Source organism: Saccostrea cucullata, unplaced genomic scaffold (assembly GCF_032062105.1).
Source record: "Saccostrea cucullata isolate Sc308-1 unplaced genomic scaffold, CSIRO_AGI_Scuc_v1 ctg341, whole genome shotgun sequence".
Classification (NCBI taxonomy): Eukaryota; Metazoa; Mollusca; class Bivalvia; order Ostreida; family Ostreidae; genus Saccostrea; species Saccostrea cuccullata.
In genome coordinates, this window is record NW_026930542.1 from 294,636 (window position 1) to 316,205 (window position 21,570).

At 34.0% G+C, this 21,570-nt stretch overlaps 1 protein-coding gene across 2 annotated transcripts in view; it reads left to right on the top strand.

The window, feature by feature from the left end:
- Window positions 1-26: 26 nt before the first annotated feature.
- The window catches only part of LOC134228948 (protein Fe65 homolog), a 59,185-nt gene continuing 37,641 nt past the window's right edge, over window positions 27-21,570 (top strand). Inside the window, exons 1-4 of one of the 2 annotated variants that reach the window (XM_062710647.1) lie at window positions 27-63; window positions 9,212-9,269; window positions 9,860-9,954; window positions 12,675-12,721. In XM_062710647.1, coding sequence (XP_062566631.1) covers window positions 12,703-12,721 — 19 coding nt within the window. In that variant the 5' untranslated portion in view covers window positions 27-63; window positions 9,212-9,269; window positions 9,860-9,954; window positions 12,675-12,702. The remainder of the gene's footprint in view (window positions 64-9,211; window positions 9,270-9,859; window positions 9,955-12,674; window positions 12,722-21,570) is intronic. The other variant, XM_062710648.1, reaches the window with a different exon arrangement.

The following is a 21,570-nucleotide window of genomic DNA, read 5'->3' on the forward strand; positions in this document are numbered from 1 at the left end:
CATTCGTAATCTGACCATCGCTGAATTTTGAGAGTTTGACAAACCCAAACCTGTCAGATTTTGGTAAGTGGACCCTTTTGGATGCATTTTTCAGTGGAAATAACAAAATGTTTCAAGAAAATATCTATGATTGTTCATTTTACACATTTTGTGAAAATAATATCAAGGAAATCATTCTAAATAGGTAGGTTTCTGAAGCAGTTTGCTTTGGTAATTAGCACTGAAGCAGAATACTGTGCTATTTTAATATTTATTTATTTACTCAAACCCAATAAGGGGTTGAATATTATATAAAACATATAAGGTCATCAATTTACCTAGTTTAAAACATATTATTCCATCTATTCATTTTGTAACGTTTTAAAAAAAAAAATGAGCTATATCTTTGAATCTCCACACCAATGTACCCTTTCACAATAACTGCGGTACTACTCTTTTGCAGGATAAATTAATAACGTTTGGTTAAGTTTTTGTTTATAGATAATTTAATGACGTTTATTTTAGTCATATTTCCCCAAAATATATTGCCCTGCAAAAGAACAGTATGCTTTAACAGTATAAATGGCATGCAGAGAATGATTGAGCTAGCTATCTTGTAAATGATTTGCATCTTCTTCTGTAGTGATAACTTTCGGATGATATTTTGTAATGATTCCAATCGTAATTTTATTTATTGATTTCCTGTGTTCAGGACTCGACATTAACGCTTGTCCGCTTGTCCGGTACCAATGAAAAAAAATTTCGGACAAGTGAATATTGCTGGGCACTTGTCCGATTAGACAAGTGCATTTTAATGTAAAGGGGTCTTTAATAAAAAGAACGACTGTTGAAAAAAATCAAGACGGAAGCTGTACATAAAATCCAAACTTCGATCCCGATATATATCACTATATTAATATTGAGTTCACATTCGATCGGGATCGAAGTTCACAAATTGCATACTACTGAAAAATCATGGAAGATACGAACCGAAGTGTGAATATTGTTTGATGTTGACAGTTTCACTTGTGGACATTTATGTTATTGTCAGGACAGAAAGCCTAAATAAAATTTCGCTTTATGTGTCTGTTGTATTCATCAATAACATCAAGAATCAATCAAGGGCATGACATGTGTAAATAAATGGACTTAATTTTAATTTTCAAGTTGAAACTATTGAACTTTATTGAAAATTTTCGGACAAGTGAAGTTGAAATTCGGACAAGTAAATGTCTTGGTCACTTGTCGAATGGACAGGTAGGAAAAAAAGTTAATGTCAAGCCCTGGTGTTTTGATTGGACGAAAAACTACTTTCTTGACCTAGCTTTTATTGAGAAAAATCCAACAAATACTTCTAGTCTCTGTAAGGTAAATGATTACAGAAACTTAAACATGTTACATAAACATAATTCACAAAACTGGCAACAAACAGGAGAGAGTGTGGAATATAATGTTTATGTCACTGTCAAATCATGAGTGTGAATTTTTAAATCATCATGGTTTTTTGTTGTTTATGTCAACATGGTCAAGGACGAATTCTTCTAAAGTCTACTTGTATTTAGGATATTTGTAGACTTCAACAATATTTTAAGGAGTTTATAAGTTTATTTTTAATTATTGAATGTTTGAAAATTAAAGTTGAACTATTTTAATGTTCATTTAATTATGTTTCATTTCCACATCTCAGTCTGAAGTACAGAAATAACTGATTGTATGGAGGCTTCAAAAGAGAAATAATTTTAAAACTTTGTAATTGGAATTATAAGAATTAGATGGTCTTTTTCTCAGAATTTATTGATTAGTAAATGCATGCTTCTGTACTCACAAACTTTAGTTTTGTGAGTGCAAAAGCATGTATTTACAGTAACACATCGATGAATTCTGTAAAACAATATTTAATCATATAATGAAAGAACATTGAAGGATGTTCTATCCAGTGATTATAATTTATATTAATAGACCATACTGTAAACCAACTTTTATTCTTGTGCAAGAAATTTTTGTGAGGTTCGCGAGAGCCTTGTCATCGCGAATATTTCTTGCCGCAAACCGGTCCTTAAAATCTCTATTTCTATTATCAACAGATCAAAAAAGGCTTGACCATGAAAATTTATCAGCGCAAACTAGATTACCCTGGTAAATCGCGAAATAAAGGTGTCATGCATAAAGTTGGTTTACAGTATTGTATCTGTAAAATGATATTGTCCTATGGACCTGGTTAAACGTTAAAATTCATTCTGTATGTTGGCAATAAAGCAAATTATGGGCCCCTAGGTTTATAATTTTTACAAGCTCACATTGATGATTCAGGGCCCAACATTTTCTCTACTTTATGAAATTAATTCTCAGTTTTTTTTTTTTTTTTGTTTTTTGTTTTTTGATTTTGGGGAAGTATACTTCACTAGCCATTTTTTACTTAGTTTCATTTTACACTTTGTAACTGTGTTAATTAGTATATACATGTATAACAAATAAAATATACATAGAGAGGAATGCATTACTAGGTTATGAAATTTAATTCAGATATTTAAGTAGCAAGATACATATACAAATATATGTTGCAAGGGAAAGGTAATGAATAAAATTTATAATAATAAAGCTTATCAAAAATTCATCTCTGCAATAGAAGTGTGTATGGAGGCTAACAATCAATAAGGAATGTAGACTGTCATTGTTGGCTGATCCAAGACAAGTCAGTACCCTGTTTATAATGTATATATCTCTTATCAGTATAAACACGAAGTTCTCCTGATAATAATTAAGGTTTTGGTAATTGGTGATTTCCATACATGCTCTAGACTGGAGATTAGATAAGATTGGCTTTCTATGTCCTTTTCTGTATTCTCATGGCTTCTTGTATTAGTTAATAAAGGCATACTCTTTATTGTATAAGGCAACAACTCATGGTTTATGAAATGTCATGACATATTTGATGTTACTGGTCCCATTTGATGTTAACCATGTTAACCAGAATGTAAATGCAGTGCAATTAGATGTCAAAAAATCATTCCTTTAGTCTTTCATATGGGTCACAGAACCTTAGGTATTGATTTTCAAGTTTGTGTGTGCAGCTGAAATGCTCCTCATTTTTGTTGAGGCAGTCCCAGTATCTTTTTTATAACATGTATTGATTTTTACCAACTTTTTGTCTTAAAGGAAAATATTCTTTGTATAGTTTTGTCGTATGTTAAGAAAACACATATCAAATGAAGTTACTATTAATTTACTTGCCTTTCCCCCTCTTTTTATGATTTTTTAAAAGGATTTTCCTTTTTTGTCCACCATTTGATTTTAATGGTCTGAGATTAAGATTATTTACAGGTATAGAGTTGTTAATACATGCATATAATAATTGAAGACAATTTGAAACTAAACACTTTAGGAATGGTTTGAGAAAGACATATCAATTTTATATTGTAATGAGTTAATTTATAAAATCTTGATTTCACAATGAACGGTAGGATACAACAACAGGGAAAAAGTGTTAGAGGATTTTCAGGTAATGCAATTAATGAATATGGCCATGCAACATTATATTTTTGCATGAACACACATTTTTCGACTCCACAAAAACTGGAGTTTAATTAATATAATAAGGTCTTTATTTCCAAGCTTCAATTTAAAAAAAAATCCTTCAACATTTTGGCCTCTGGCTTAAATGTCTGTCAAGGTCAGAAGTGCAAGATTTTTGATACCAGTGGCCCTTTTTAGTTTATCTTAATGTATACATTTAACACTGTAATAAAATTTGCCTTTTACTTTGGAAAGGGCATATATGGGCAATGTATCTGCTTTCAAATTCTGCATTATGTTAAAATTTTATTGCCATAATTTTTTTTAAGCTTTGCTTTTTTTGACTGTTGTTTGCCATTAGCATGTAAAAAATTGGTTTAAGTTTTTGTTTTCATATTGTGAGGTAATCAAGTTTTAATCCAATCTTGCTCCCAAACACAGTATAAGATGTTACTGTTGTACTGTCTTGTATTAAAGAGAGTGACACTTATAAAGCACTTTTCCTGTATTTGTAATACTTTTACTATAAGGAAATACAATGTTTAATACTTTTTGTTGTAATTGTACTCTGAGGGAATGATACTTTTTTGTGATACTTGTAAGGGGGTGATTCTTTTTGTGGTATTTTTCCTGTATAAGGAGATGATACATTTTGTGGTACTTTGTCTTTTTAGGTCACCTGAGTAAACTCAGGTGACCTGTTGCTATCTGTTTTCGTCCGTCGTCGTGCGTCGTCCGTCGTGCGTTAACATTTGAACATTTTCAGCTTCTTCTCTGCAACCACTGAACCAATTTCAACCAAATTTGGCACAAAGCATCTATGGGTGAAGGGGAACAAAAATTGTGAATTTCATGATCCCTGCCCCCCTGGGGCCGGAGGGGTGGGGCCAAAACCACTAAAATTAATGCAATCTTTAAAAATCTTCTTCTTTACTCCTGGGCATCAAGCAGTCAAACTGTTTGCATGATTGTAATCAGCAATGAGTCCTCTACCAAAATTGTGAAATTCATGGCCCTGGGGTCAGGGGTTCTAGTTCTAGGGCGGGGCTAAATAAGTAGGTAGTGAAAATGCATTATTTCTTTGAAAATCTTCTTCTCTGCTCCTGGGTATTAAATAAACCAACTCAGTACATAGTTATGATGAGCAAGAGTGCCTCTAACAAAATTGTGAATTTTATGGCCCCAGGGTTCAGGGGTTCTGGTGTTAGGGTGGGGCTCTATTGATTATGTAGTGAAAATACATGAATTCTTTGAAAATCTTCTTCTCTGCTCCTGGGTATTAAATAAACTAACTAAGTACATAGTTATGATGAGCAAGAGTGCCTCTACCAAAATTGTGAATTTTATGGCCCCAGGGTCAGGGGTTCTTGTTTTAGGGTGGGGCTCTAATGATGATATAGTGAAATGCATGAATTCTTTGAACATCTTATCCTTTGCTCTTGGTTAATATACTAATGATCTAATTACATACTTAAGGCCAGGATTTATTTTATTTTCAGTTTTTCAAACCCTCCGCTCAAGGTTTTGAATTTTCAGAAAAAAATAAAAAAAATTTTCTTTCCGATGTCAAATTTGAGTCGGGATCGAGATTTCAAATTTACGAACTCGCACTTCCGGTTTTAAGATGAAACGGCGGGTAAATAAAGCTAGAACTGAGAAGATACCTTGGTTTAGTGTAAAATTCATCGATACGAGTGCCATTCAAAACGTTTCACCCGTTCAAAGGACAAAAAAAATGCTGACGACTTTGTTGCACAATGACATGCTGGTGAGATAATTATGTATTCGTTTCAAAAGTATCTGTCTGTAAATTATTTTCCTCCCCCAGGTTTTAAACTGCCCGTGGTAGCTATTGCATATGTTTAGGTCTCTGTTATAGCTTACAGTCTAAGCATCATTCATTAGAAAATGGTTGCTTATGCATCAGATGTAATGAATAAAACTATGGGAGAAGTTAAGTCCATTTGAGGAAGAAATAAACAATAACCTGAAGAAATAAAAAAAAAAATCATCTATCAAAAGGCAAGAATATACAAATATATACAGGCATGTAGTATCATCTGTATCAGCCAGAAAAATTATTTTACACTTAATTGAAAAAAAATGTTCACCCTACTCCCAATACTCCCTGTCTGTTTTATGATAGGAATTATAATTTTAGGCATCAAGTAAATTTTAGAACAATGTCTACACATTCACCTAACACATATTCAAAAAATGAAGATATATTGAAAGACTTTTAAATAATTGATTTTTAAAAATATATTTTGACCAACATCACAAAATTTATATAACTGGCCCAGACTGGCAGATGATGAAATAAGCAATTAAATGTTCTACTTACCTATTGTAAGCATTGTGTGTCCAGTGGTAAGGGGCCTATTAGAATAGCATAAAAAAAGAATGAACAAATGTTAATTGATTTATCAAAAAATTTTTTTATTTCCTTCTCCTTTGGGACTTTTTTATTCTCATGTTCATAACTAAACCTAAACATAAAAAAAAATGCTGGCCTTATAATGAAGAAAGGGGCCTCTTTCAAAATAGATAATTTCAGGGCCGCTGGGTCAGGGGTCCCAGGGAGGTACTTTGACTAAAAATAAATTAATGCTTTGAAATCTGCCCTTTGATAAGCAATGGTGCCTCTTTCAAAATTTATGAATTTCATGGCTTTTGGATTAAAACACGAACCAAATACAATTGCTGGAAAGTTGTTACATGATACTCAGGTGACCTATAAGGCCCGTGGGCCTCTTGTTTAGCTCACCTGAGCCGAAGGCTCAAGTGAGCTTTTCTGATCAAAATTTGTCCGTTGTCTGTCTTTGTCGTCGTCGTAAACTTTTCACATTTTCATCTTCTTCTCAAGAACCACTGGGCCAATTTCAACCAAACTTACCACAAAGTATCCTTAGATGAAGGGGACTCAAGTTTGTTCAAATGAAGGGCCATGCCCTCTCCCAAGGGGAGATAATTATGAAATAGTGAAAAATTAATGGCATTTTTAAAAAATCTTCTTCTCAAGAACCACTGGGCAAGGAAAGATGAAACTCATGTGGAGGCATCCTCAGGTAGTGTAGATTCAAATTTGTTCAAATCATAAACCCCAAAGGTAGGGTGGGGCCACAATGGTGGATCAAAGTTTTACATAAGACTAAATAGGAAAATCTTTTAAAATCTTCTTCTCAAGTACTTCAAAGCCATGATTAGTGATATTTATATGGAATCATCCTCAGGTAGTGTAGATTCTAGTTTGTTCAAATCATAACCCCCAGGGATAGGGTGGGGCCACAATGTGGGATTCAAGTTTTACATTAAAATATATTTTAAAAAATCATCTTCTAAAGAATAGCAAAGCCATTATTAGTGGTATTTATATGGAAGCATCCTCAGGTAGTGTAGAATTAAATTTGTTCAAATCATAAACCCCAAAGGTAGGGTGGGGCCACAATGGTGGATCAAAGTTTTACGTAGAAAAATAAAGGGAAAAATCCCACGAACAGAAAAGCTATATTAAATTAAGTCATATTGACATGTAAGCATCCTCATGTATTGAAGATTTAAATTTGTTGAAATCATGGCCCATTGGGGTAGGGAGGGAAACAATTGGGAATCAAATTCAAATTGTTACAAAGTAATATATAGGAAGAAAATGTTTAAAAAAAAATCTTTTTAATATCAAGAACAATAAAGTCATATGCTTTATAAATATGAAGGCAATCTCAAGTAGTATTAAAATTCAAGCCCCCCTCCCCCCTCCCCCTAGTAAACTTTTCAGTTCTGATGTGATTTGTGCTTTTTCCTAGCTGATTTGCTCAGGTTAGCGATGTGGCCCCTGGGCCTCTTGTAATTTATCCTGAGTACAATTTTTATACCCCATTTCAAAGAAGAGAGGGCATATTACTTTGCTGCTGTCTGTCTGTCGGTCAGTGAATCGAACCACCAACAGTTTCCAGAATTTCTTCACAGAGGTTGCACATACTGAAATGAAATTTGGAATACAGATTTATCATAATCATTATAATATCTAGGTCAAGTTTTGTTTTGGGTAGAATCTAGAATTTTTGACAGAGTTACTCACCCCTTGGACTTAGAAAATTCAATTATTTGCAATTTCCATTCATTTTCTTTGCAGGCGTTGCACAAACTTAGAATAAATTTGGTATACAGATTTATCATGAGAATATCTAGGTCAAGTTTGTTTTAAAAAAGATTTTAACAAATTTTGAGTTATGCCCTATGGACTTATAAAAATTACTATTATGTGCTACTGGTAGATGATCCCTATTGATTGTAATTAAGTTTTAGAATTAAAATAGGACAATCCTTTTAAGAGTCATGTTCAGCATTAAAGAACTGTCCCATAGCTGTCCATTTTAGTCAGTGCTTAATTGAAAGCCATATGACAGTAATGAGTTGATGAAATGGTTTTTGTTAAGTGTATTGCATCACGACAAGATGAAATTGTAAGATACAGCATGCGCTGGTTGGATTTACAGGAAATTGTATCTGAAAAAGAAAAAACAAACAAATGATACAGAGGATCGCATTAGCTGTCAGACCTAATGACAAAGAGGTCTAAATCTGTCAAAGAATGTCATTAGCCTTAACTAGTATCCATTACTGGATCCTGATGGAAAGTCAGGGTCCTTTATTGACCATGTGGAAAATACAGGGATAATAATGCAATGGGGTCAAAGGTTCATAAAGTTCAGGGTGTAAATTTTGGTCAAGACTAAATTATAAGGTTTACAAATGTTTGTACCAAAACAGTATAACTTAAGAATATGAAACTGACATTACTCTTTTGCAAATTGAGTCGTTAAGAATTAAGAATATGAAACTGACATTACTCTTTTGCAAATTGAGTCGAGCAGTAAGAAACTCGCCTTGTGAGAAACTGAAAAAAAAACATCAATTGAAAGTCTCTTTCTTAATTTAAAGGTTACATATGTAGCTATCTTGAATATTTCTATGTAGCTTCCTTTTTATTAAGACTGTCATATTGTGGTCTAGAGGCACCTCATCCAATAGGTGTTGGTTTGTTTACTGATCTAAAAGACCAGAAAATGACCTGCAAATTGTGCAAGTGTTTGCAGTACTAGTGAAATACATGATGACACAAGGTGAAACAATTCTTGAAAGTAAAAGTTATCAAAACAAAATAATAAACTGTTTTATAATCAATTTATTGGCACATTTCTTTCTGAAGGTACTTGAATGCAGATATGCTTTGGATGTAAATATGATAAAATCATCTGTGGGGTAAATATGAGGCTATATTCATTGTTGTATATTAAATTAATAATGTACAAGTATATGATTTGGATGTAGGGAGAAAAAAGTATTAAGGGGCTTGATGAGAGCATCTGTGTCAAATTGTTACAACAGCCGCTTCAGAATCAACACCATTAAACGGAATCAGAAAGTTACTACATAGATGTCTGGCTCCATTGATGATAAAATCAATAGCAAATGCATTCCAATTGATTTTTAAGTCAGTTCTCCATAAGCAATTCAGTTTCCTATGATTTCTTTCTGTTGTGATATCATTCTGATGTACGTTTTTACCATAGGTCTGAATCTTTGGAGGTTATTCACTCTTTATTGATGAATTTGCCCTACACTTTGTGAAGATGCTCCTTTATTGTATAAAACAGTCATAATAGGACTAATCAGTGTACATGTGAACATTGTTGTAATGGAGGAACTCTATTTGCAGGTATTGATCCATTGCTGAATTGTGGTCGCCATATTGTTTCAAAGACTCCACAGACACAGTGAGTATGATTCAGTAAACAGATCAATTATTAGTTAAGTTCAAGAAGAAATGAGTAATACCTGCTTTAGTAATGAGAAATTTGAAAATGAGCAAATTTTGAAAGAGTTAACATCATTGTAAAATACCTTAACTTAAAAGAAATCGTATTCCCTATAATTACCTAATGCCATATTTATTCAATTTTTTAATTAAAAATAAAAAATTGGATCTGTAATATACATGTATTTATTAAGAAAAAAAATAGAGAGAGTCTTAGTTTGATACTTACTCGAAATGTATTCCGAAAAAAAATTAAAGAATGCTAAAGAGTTTTATAATATTTTCTACAATGAAAAACTGTAATTTATTGTTATTATAATAATTATATTAATACCAAAGAGATATTCCGTCATAGTGTGAAAGAATATCGGAAGTGTGGCAAAACTTGATTTTCCTGCCTTTTAGGAAGAGTATTGGTAGAAATACATCTATGTGGCCTATAATAAGATAGAGATAATAAATAAACCATCCTGACAGAGGTTTACATTTTCTAAGTTTCTCAAAAAAGTTAGCACTAGTTGACATGTTCATACATCATTGCTGTTGTAGGAGGCCGGCCAGAACCACCACCAAAGCCTACCACCCTACCACAGAGTTACCAATCTACCACCAAACAGGAGATCCATGTTTGGTGGGTGTTAAAAGTAAGTCTACAAAAACCACAAAAAGGCTGTGTAGTTCATTTCCTTTATTAGATTTAATGTTTCCTTTGATATGCCCATCCTTCCTTTAGCAGACAGTCAGATCAATCTCTGTAGCCTGCTGGCAAATAGGTTGTGATGAGTTAATGCTTACCAATTCATCTACAGCAATGGCCAGATCTTGCCAACTGTGTCAATTAGATTTTATTTTATATCTTCAGTCATCCCCCTACATCTACATCTCTTGTCCTGCTGTAGCTATTTTTATTACAAACATGCAGTAACAGGAATTCATATTTGACTCGAATTCTTACCAGCCCATGGATATCACTCATTAGTAAAAGGTTCTTTTCATAATACATGTACATCACAGTACATGTATTAAGCAACATTTTCAAAATAGATAGGGTAAGTCAGTAAAATTCAAAATTTATAAGAAACAAGATGTGTCTCTGAAAGACTGATGCCCCCATATGGCAGCTTATGGTTAAGATTGAAGTTTCTCAAATGCAAGTCAAACTCCAAAGTCAAAGGCAAAATTGTTGATATCAAAAGGAAGGTCTTGTCACAAGGAATATACCTATGAAATTTAAAAGCCCTGGTACAAACTGTACAAAAGTGGCCAAGGTTGAAGTTTTTAAAAAGTGGATCAAACTCATAAGGTCAAGGTCAAAAGGTCAAAATTGTTGATATCAAAAGTGGGTCAAATTCAAACTTTAAAGGTCAAAGTCAAAATTGTTGGTATCAAAAGAAAGGTCTTGTCACAAAAAATGAAAGCCTTAGCACCAACTGTTCAAAAGTTATGAATAAGGTTAAATTTTGGTATTTTTTGTTGTTGTAAAAGTGGGTCAAACTCCAAAGTCAAGGTCAAGAGGTAAAATTTGGTGCTACCCAAAGAAAGTTCTTGTTACAAGGAATACACTGGTGAAATATGAAAGCCATAGCCCCACCCAGTCCGAATTTGTGGAAAAAGTTAAAGTTAGACAAACAGATAAATAGACAGACAAATGGACAAGACAAAAACAAAAAACCCTTGAATCTTCGATTACATGGACAAAAAATGTAAGACTGAGAGGAAGTCACACTTGTTCCCCAATACAAAATCTTAAAAGGTGTGCTTAATGAAGGTACCTGCTTATAGTTAATGTAATTAAAGAAGTAGTATTGGTTTAACTCAGGAGATAGGGAATGTGTGTGTGCAGAAAGGGGGAGGGGGGGGGGGGGCAACAGCAGGAGTCTAATTCCAGTCAGAGACATGAAGAGTAGGTCATCCAATAAAATTGTATTAGTTTTCTTAAATTGTTAATATATGTTGATACATAAAATGGACATGCTGGCTGAGCAGAGCTTATACTCAGTCTGATTTAGAAATTCATTTACCAGGTAATTTTGGTTACAAGCCCAGTGAAAGAACAGTGAGGTATATATGCTTGTTTGAATTACTTCCTATTTTCAAGATCCCATTTTTCTAGTACTTGAAGTTAATCCATTCACTTCAGGTTGTTTGTCCAATATATTAACTCTATTTTCTTTACTCTTGGTCCAAAATAATTTGAATGTTTCATTGTACACACACTGTAATGCTTACAGGGTCAAGATCAAATTCACTAAAATAAGAGCTCTTGAGAGGTCAAATGAAACATGACATAAGGCTCAGCCTTAATAACAGACACTTCTGAAACTAATTAAAACAAAGAGTTGATTGAGATTGTTGACAATGGACAGGCATGTATCATAGGAATGAAATGCAGCAGGGATTAAAATTATAGCATAAATAATTCACAGTACAGGAGCTACTTTATTTTTCATGTATAGTTGCTTTGTATAAGCACGTCACATATTTTTTAAGGGAAGGCAAAGTTTGTAATTCAGGCATTGATCAAGCTTGTATCAGTGATGCAACAGTCATTCTTACTCTAGATCCTGCTTTTGACCTACATTTTACAAATGAGTGATCAAAATTAATTTCTATGAGATGATCAATCAGAGACTTCAGAGGTTTGTATGAGTCAGGTAGTTATGTCTTAAATGTACTATTAGGGGTCTGGTCTAGATGTTAATTAAATATTTTTAACAATTAAATATTTCATTGGCTATAAGTGATACAGTCTTACCCTGGAATCAAACAATATAGTGGAGCTGTCTTTTCTGATAGGAAATTCTAATTTGTCTTGGTATATGATAGTGAATCTGGGTTTTAATTTATTGTGCTGAATGAGAAAATATCTGGATGTGGAGGTTTTAATATTTTCATTTTTTTTTTCTCTCTCAGAAAACCCCGAAGTTTACTATGTTTACATGTACTACAGCTGTTCACTTTTCTTTATCTTCTGGTGTCATCTGTGCTGACTTCATTTACCATGGACTTCTTACTTTTCTTTGAACCAATATCAAATTTTCATGTTTCTTGAAAATTTTCAATGCCCAAGTGCTTGCTACTTCCTTTACAAATGCAATTAACATTTACATATGACATTTTATTGTTAATAACTATTGATTTTTTGGTAACACTCAATGCAATGATTATCTTGTGTACTTTATGATTCAAATAAATATTTGTAATCAATATTTGTAGAAAATTTACATGATATTGAATTTTGAGGATTGTGTTACAAAATTTTTTTATAGAGGTGAAACTTCTCCCTTATTGAGATGAGCAATTCTAATTTGTTTAGACCTTATCAATATTTACTCTATCACATAGCTTTTGTTATTTGATGTAGGTTGTGTTATGACCAGAGTAAAAATATAATGGCCCAGTCTCCAAATGGTGAGTAAATCAATTTAGTTTCACATTTCAAAAAAATGTCCTCATTTGATGAACAAAAAGAAAAATGTCAGTGGTGTTAGAAGGACATTATAATTGATAGAAAAAAATCTGACTTTCAAGAGTAATTGAACAGCTTGAATTAAATCCGAATGGCTTTCTAGTACCCTATAGACATGTTTTGTAGGTAGCTTATTTAGTGACCTGACCTGAGTCATGGAGTTCTATTGGAATTCTACTCTGTGATGAAATTAATCATCTCAGGAATTATTGGAGAACTTCAGGCAAAAGAGAGACAACTCTAATTTGAGAGTTATTACTATTTATTACTTGGGATTTGTTGGGAGAGTTATTCCTCTTTGCTCAAGTTATTTCATACAACAAATTAAATTAGAAAATTAATTTTATCATTTGTAAAACAAATCCAGCAGGTGAAAGTGTAGCTTATTACCATTCCTGTCTTTTAGGTCTAGCTTTTAAATTAATGCACATGTGTTTGTTTTTCATTTTAAAATGGCACTGACAGCCTTGAAAAATGCCAATACTTTCATTCATTGATTTACTATGTACTTTTATTTTATTTTGCTCATATCTTTCTTCAAAACACAATTTCAGTTTTTGTTACTACACATTCGGAATATTTTTTTGCATAAAATAAAATCAGTTTGTATGTATAATTATGCTAACAATGCTTTTCCACTCAGCAATTTTTATTTTACTTTGTTTGGAGGGGATTAGATTGTACAGTTTTGTAAATGAACATAAAAGCAAATTAACTGATGGAATATTTCAATTCTCAACAAACAAACAAGTATTTGTATTTAGTGAAGTTTAAGATATTCGGAAATATAATTTAAAGCAAATTAATTATGACAGAATATATAAAATCAAAATATGTACACAAAATATAAAACATGCATACACACTATTTTGCTAATACCAGTGATATTAGTTCTAGCCGGTATTGACGGCCATTGTGGTGAGTAAGTTACTCCTGATTATGATTCTGAAATGGCATTGGGGAAAAAGGAGTTACCTCTCTTTAAGCTGCTACAGAGTAGGAGTTAAGTTGTGCTAGCCAAAGACTCTGGGGCTGTTGTACAAAAGAACTTATGATTTAAGACCAAATTTTAATTCTACATGTGTATAAGTCTCTAATTAACATATACATTATAAATATTAAAATTTTAGCCTTTTTAGCTCACCTGAGCCGAAGGCTCAAGTGAGCTTTTCTGATCACATTTTGTCCGGCGTCCGTCTGTCCGTCCGTCTGTCTGTCTGTCTGTCCGTCTGTCTGTAAACTTTTCACATTTTCGACTTCTTCTCAAGAACCGCTGGGCCAATTTCAATCAAACTTGGCACAAAGTATCCTTGGGTAAAGGAAATTCAAGTTTGTTCAAATGAAGGGCCACACCCTTTTCCAAGGGGAGATAATTATGAATTAGAGAAAAATTAATGGCATTTTTAAAAAATCTTCTTCTCAAGAACCACTGGGCCAGGAAAGCTGAAACTCATGTGGAATCATCTTCAGGTAGTGTAGAATCAAGTTTGTTCAAATCATGACCCCTGGGGCAAGGGTGGGGCCAAAATGGCCGACCCAAGTTTTACATACATGTAGGAATATATACGAAAAATCTTTAAAAATCTTCTTCTCCAGAACCACTTGGCCAGGAAAGATGAAACTCATGTGGAATCATCCTCAGGTAGTGTAAATTCAAGTTTGTTCAAATCATGACCCCCGGGGCTAGGGTGGGGCCAAAATGACCGACCCAAGTTTTACATAGGAATATATAGGTAAAATCTTTAAAAATCTTCTTCTCCAGAACCACTTGGCCAGGAAAGATGAAACTCATGTGGAATCATCCTCAGGTAGTGTAGATTCAAGTTTGTTCAAATCATGACCCCCCGGGCTAGGGTGGGGCCAAAATGGCCGACCCAAGTTTTACATAGGAATATATAGGAAAAATCTTTAAAAATCTTCTTCTCAACAACCACTGGGCCAGGAAAGATGAAACTCATGTGGAATCATCCTCAGGTAGTGTAGATTCAATTTTGTTCAAATCATGACCCCCGGGGCTAGGGTGGGGCCAAAATGGCCGACCCTAGTTTTACATAGGAATATAGAGGAAAAATCTTTAAAAACCTTCTTCTCCAGAACCACTGGGCCAGGAAAGCTGAAACTCATGTGGAATCATCCTCAGGTAGTGTAGATTCAAGTTTGTTCAAATCATGACCCCCGGGGCAAGGGTGGGGCCAAAATGGCCGACCCAAGTTTTACATAGGAATATATAGGAAAAATCTTTAAAAATCTTCTTCTCAAGAACCACTGGGCCAGGAAAGCTGAAACTCATGTGGAATCATCCTCAGGTAGTGTAGATTCAAGTTTGTTCAAATCTGTTTCATGACCCCCGGGGCTAGGGTGGGGCCAAAATAGCCGACCCAAGTTTTACATAGGAATATATAGGAAAAATCTTTAAAAATCTTCTTCTCATGAACCACTTGGCCAGGAAAGATGAAACTCATGTGGAATCATCCTCAGGTAATGTAGATTCAAGTTTGTTCAAATCATGACCCCTGGGGCTAGGGTGGGGCCAAATGGCTGACCCAAATTTTACAAAGGGATATATAGGGAAACCTTTTAAAATCTTCTTTTCAAGTACTTCAAAGCTATGATTAGTGATATTTATACGGAATCATCCTCAGGTAGTGTAGATTCTATTTTGTTCAAATGATGAATGCCGGGGGGGGGGGGGGTAAATTCAAGCCCGATGTGCTCAGGTGAGCGCTGTGGCCCCTGGGCCTCTTGTTTAAAGAAATGTAGTCAAATATATTTACACGATTAATTTTAAACAGATTCATTTATTTTGCACAATTTTACAAGCAACTTAATTTTTCAGTCTTAGTCGTAAGTTCTCTAGAAAAATGGGCCCCACTAGAAGTATTCCAAAAGTAAAGTGTCCAACAACCACATCTGTTTCATTGTTCATCGTTCTTTTAAAAGTAAAATATAACCAATTTCACAGTACAAGTTGGATTTATTTAAAACTGCATTCAAAAATATTATTCCTTCTGCAGTTTTGGCTGAATGTTTATCAGACTTGATTTATTAGAAGACTTTAATATAATACATTTTTTTATCCCCGGCCATGGATATGGCCATTGCATATAGTGATTGTCATGTCGGTCTTCCGTCCTTTCATCACACTTTGCGATAAGCTCAATTGAGAGCTAAGTTTCCAAAAAAACTATTCAGGATATTTTTATCAAACTTCATAATATGCTGATAGATATTAATGAGAGCTATGCAACTGCATCAACATTTATATTTTTTGACCTTGACCTTTCCTTTGATCTTGACCTCACTTTTCTTAAATTAGTGTTTAGCTCAGTTTTAAAAATACCATTGAAGATGGTATAATCAAACTTCACTTGTTGATAAATACTGATGTAAGCTATTTAAATGCATCAACATTTTTGACATTGACATTTCCTTTTTTCTCCACCTCATTTTCTTAAGTTAGTGTCTAGCTCAGTTTTAAAGATACCTTTCAAGATAGTGTAATCAATTTTCACATGTTGATATACACTGATGTAAGTTTAAATGCATCAACATTTTTTACCTTTACCTTTCCTTTGACCTTGACCTCTCTTTACTTAAATTTGTGATTAGCTTAGTTTTAAAGATACCATTCAAGATTGTGTAATCAAACTTTATATATTAATACATATTGATAAAGGCTTTTCAACTGCTTTAGCATTTTTGACCTTGACCTTTCCTTTGGCCTTTAACCTCTCTCTTTTTAAATAAGTATTTAGCCCAGTTTTAAATTAACCATTGAAGATAATTTTATCAAACATGATATGCTGATATGTATTAGTGGGAGCTTTTCAAATGCATCAAAAACTTTTGACCATGCACTTTCCTGTGACCTTTTCTTTAATTTGTAATTGAAAGAAACTGTTCAAGATATTTTCATAAAACTTCATACACTAATACAAATTTTCATGTTGCATTACTATTATACACTCAGAAAGGCATTCATGTTCTATGGACATATTTCTAGTATTAATCATCATTACACACCAGTAGAGCTACAGTTTCACCAGAGATTTTCAGTTATTTTTGTACCTTTCTTCATTATGAGAATCTGATGTCATACCCCCTAAAACATTCTTTGACATACAGGTACATGAACTGGTACAGAACATCAACATTGATCTGAAAATACAGACCTGCCTACCTTTCCACTTTTGGCGTAACTGTTCCGCTTTATACCACAAAATTACGCTATTACGCCACTTATATTAATTTTACGCTTTTGATATTATGGTTTAAAATCTAAAATGAGAATTTCTTCTAATAAAAGTAATTGATAGAGGACCGACTCGATAATGTTATTAATGTACGTAATATACCTAGTAGTTGCATGTAAACTGGTTACCGAATATTCGAACAAAAACGAGAGAGCACTTATACTTACTGCTCCATTAAGTTTATTTTCACATTGCTGAGAACAAGATAGAGAAATGTGAGTGTTAAAAAGATCAGAAAAATGTTATGATGTACGATTTGTGTAAACATAAAAACGCAAGCCTTCAATTAAGTGAAACAATGCTTTCAAAATACAGGTTTACACTTTTTGCCAATAAATGATTCGAAAAAGAAAAGTTTATGCCAGCTTTGTATCGTTATGTACAATTTTGATTGTTATGAAAGAAAATAAGTATTATAGTAAAACAACAATACAGGAAAACATGATTTATTACGCTTTTACCTCTGAAATTCCACCAAAAATGTATTGAAATTACACCCATGCAATGAAAAGGGTAGGCAGTTCTGAAAATATTACCATTTCCAATGTCTTTGTCCGAGATAAAATTACAAATAGTTAATGCACTTTATTTCTACATATAAAATGTACTGGTTCATCAAAAGGTGCGGTTAAAAAAATTACGTGCAGGGTGGGACATCGAGCATTATAATGCCTTCAGGGTTTGTGCAAATTATCACGTAAGCTACTCGATTGATCACATCATGAAACAAAAAAAAAATTAGTTATTCCTTAATTAGCTAACTCTGATAAAAACTTGTACCAACTTCCAACTGGTCAGTGCGAAATACGGCAAAAATAACCAAAATAATCTTAAAGAAAAAACTACAACCAGCTTATAAGCAAACCCACTTATTTTCAAGTTACATGTACATAATTATATATATATAGGGTATCCAGGTTAAGGTTTAATACTGTGTAGTGAATCTGCAATATCATAAAAAAAACCTTCTGTGTTGTTAGCTCACCTGAGCCAAAGGCTCAAGTGAGCTTTTCTGATCAAAATTTGTCCGTTGTCTGTCGTTGTCGTAGTCGTTGTTGTTGTTGTCATTGTAAACTTTTCACATTTTCATCTTCTTCTCGAGAACCAGTGGGCCAATTTCAACCAAACTTGCTATAAAGTATCCTTTATGGGTAAAGGGGATTCAAGTTTGTTCAAATGAAGGGCCACAATTTTTTCCAAGGGGAGATAATTATGAATTAGAGGAAAATTAATGGCATTTTAAAAAAAAATCTTCTTCTCAAGAACCACTTGGCCAGGAAAGATGAAACTCATGTGGAATCATCCTCAGGTAGTGTAGATTTAAATTTGTTCAAATCATGACCCTCGGGGGTAGGGTGGGGCCAAAATGGTCGATCAAAGTTTTACATAGGAATATAGAGAAAAAATCTTTAAAAATCTTTTTCTCAAGAACCACTGGGCCAGGAAAGATGAAACTCATGTGGATTCATCCTCAGGTAGTGTAGATTCAAGTTTGTTCAAATCATGACCCCCGGGGTAGGGTGGGGCCAAAATGGCCAATCAAAGTTTTACATAGGAATATATAGGAAAACTGTTTAAAAATCTTCTTCTCAAGGACCACTGGGCCGGGAAAGATGAAACTCATGTGAAATCATCCTCAAATAGTGTAGATTTAAATTTGTTCAAATCATGACCCCAGGGGTAGGGTGGGGCCAAAATGGCCAGTCAAGGTTTTACATAGGAATATATAGGAACAATCTTTAAAAATCTCCTTATCAAGACTCACTAGGCCAGGAAATATTAAACTCACGTGGAATCATCTTCAGGTAGTGTAGATGCAAATTTGTTCAAATCATGACCCCCAGGGGCAGGTTGGGTCAAAATGGCCGATCAAAGTGTTGCATAGGAATATATAGGAAAAATCTTTAAAAATCTTCTTCTCAAGAACCATTGAGACAGGAAAGATGAAACTCATGTGGATTCATCCTCAGGTAGTGTAGATTCAAGTTTGTTCAAATCATGACCCCCAGGGGTAGGGTGGGGCCATAATGGCTGATCAAAGTTTTACATTGGAATGTATAGGAAAATTTTTTAAAAATCTTCTTCTCAAGAACCATTGAGACAGGAAAGATGAAACTCATGTGGAATCATCCTCAGGTAGTGTAGATTCAAGTTTGTTCAAATCATGACCCCCAGGGGTCATGTTCAAATTTTTACATTGGAATGTATAGGAAAAATCTTTAAAAATCTTCTTATCAAGACTCACTAGGCCAGGAAATATGAAACTCATGTGGAATCATCTTCAGGTAGTGTAGATACAAATTTGTTCAAATCCTGACTCTGCTAGGGTGGGGCCAAAATGGCTGATCAAAGTTTTGCATAGGAATATTTAGGAAATTTCTTCTCAAGAATCACTTGGCCAGGAAAGATGAAACTCCTGTGGAATCATTCCCAGGTAGTGTAGATTCAAGTTTGTTCAAATCATGACCCCCGGGGGTAGGGTGGGGCCAAATGGCTGATAAAAGTTTTACATTGGAATATGTAGGGAAACCTTTTAAAATCTTCTTTTCAAGTACCGGTACTTCAAAGCTAGCCAATTGCTCAGGTGAGCGATGTGGCTCCTGGGCATCTTGTTTTCCTTTGGTGAAAAGTTTGAGAAATTCAATTTCAGTAACTCACATACCCAGTAATAAGAAATCTCCATTGGATAAAATTCCATTTTATGACTGATGCATTCTTTAGTTTTTGGAATAAAATATTCCTAGGAGCAACATTTCAGGATCATTTTGACAAGAATTTAGTACAATTAAGACAGATAATTCTTGATATGGTCAGGTTTTAGGCTTCTTTTTTGTTCTTCTTTGTTACATCAAATCAGAAGCTTAAAATCTGATAATGAACAACCAGTAGCAATTTTAACATTAAAGTTTTACATAGAAATATTCTAAAATTTCTTCTTGAGAACTGCAAAGCTATAATAATTCATTGTTCAAATCATGACCCTCCAGATTTGGGGTAGGGCCACAAAGAGCAATCAACGTTTTTACATAATATATACTGGTAGGATAATCATTTTTAGCTTACCTGAGCCAAAGGCTCAAGTGAGCTTTTCTGATCACATTTTGTCCGTCGTCCGTCTGTAAACTTTTCACACTGGGCCAATTTTAACCAAACTTGGTACAAAGCATCCTGGGTGAAGGGGAGTTTAAATTGTTAAAATGAAGGGCTAATTCCCCTTACAAGGGGAGATAATCAAGAAAAGACAAAAATAGGGTGGGGTCATTAAAAAATCTTCTTCTCAAGAACCAGTGGGCCACTAAAGCTGAAACGTATGTTGAAGCATCCTGGGATAGTGTAGAATCTAATTTGTTCAAATCATGACCCCCGGGGATAGGGTGGAACCACAATAGGGAATTCAAGTTTTACATAGAAATATATAGGAAAAATCTTTAAAAATCTTCTACAGAGCCACTGGGCCAGGAAAGCTGAAACTTATACTGAAACATCCTGGGGTAGTGCAAATTTTAAATTGTTAAAATCTTGACCCCCAGGGGTAGGGCGTGACCACAATAGGAAATCCAAGTTTTGCATAGAAATATATAGAAAAAAATCTTTTAAAAAAAATCTTCTTCTCAAGAACCACTGGGCCAGTGAAGCTGAAACTTTTATGGAAGCATCCTGGGGTAGTGTTACTTCTAAATTGTTAAAAACATGACCCCCGGGGGCTATAGGGTGGGTCCACAACAGGGAATCCAATTTTTACATAGAGATATATAGGAAAATATTTTAAAATCTCTTCTCAAGAACCACTGGGCCAGCGGAGCTGAAACTTATGTGGAGGCATCCTTGGGTAATGTAAATTTTAAATTGTTAAAATCATGACCCCTGGGTACAATAGGTAATCCAAGTTTTACATAGAAACTTTAAAAATCTTCTCAAGAACCACTGGACCAGGAAAGCTGAAACTGATGTGGAAGCATCCTTGGATAGTGTAGATTCTAAAGTATTAAAATCGTGACAGGGGAGGAAGGTAGGGGGCCACAATAGGTATAACAAGAGGGGAAATCTGGTAAAGAACTGCATCACCCAAGTTACTCAGGTGAGCGATGTGGCCCATGGGCCTCTTGTTACAAGGATGCATGCTCAGGAATTTAGATTCCTCAGTTTGTTCAAAAACCATGACACCAGGGGAAGGATGTTGCCAAAATGGCCAATTAAAATTTTATGAAGGAACACATAGGAAAAATCTAATAAAATATCATGAACAGCAAAGCCTTTTTATATAGAAGCAGATTCATTTGATAGACGCATAGGCATTAGGCAAGCAATATGGTTCATGGCTCTCTTGTTAATTTTTTTTTGACATGGTTATAGCAACAATTTCTTTAATGAAAGGAAATTATACATTTATTTAATATACATTATGCCCATGAGGTTTTAAGAGATGTATATATATACTTCTCTTCTAGTGATGGACATGCTATGACCTAAAGCCAAGGTCTTTTAAAAAGGGTTTAAGGTCATTCTAATTTGCAGCATAATTCCTTGAAATCTTATTG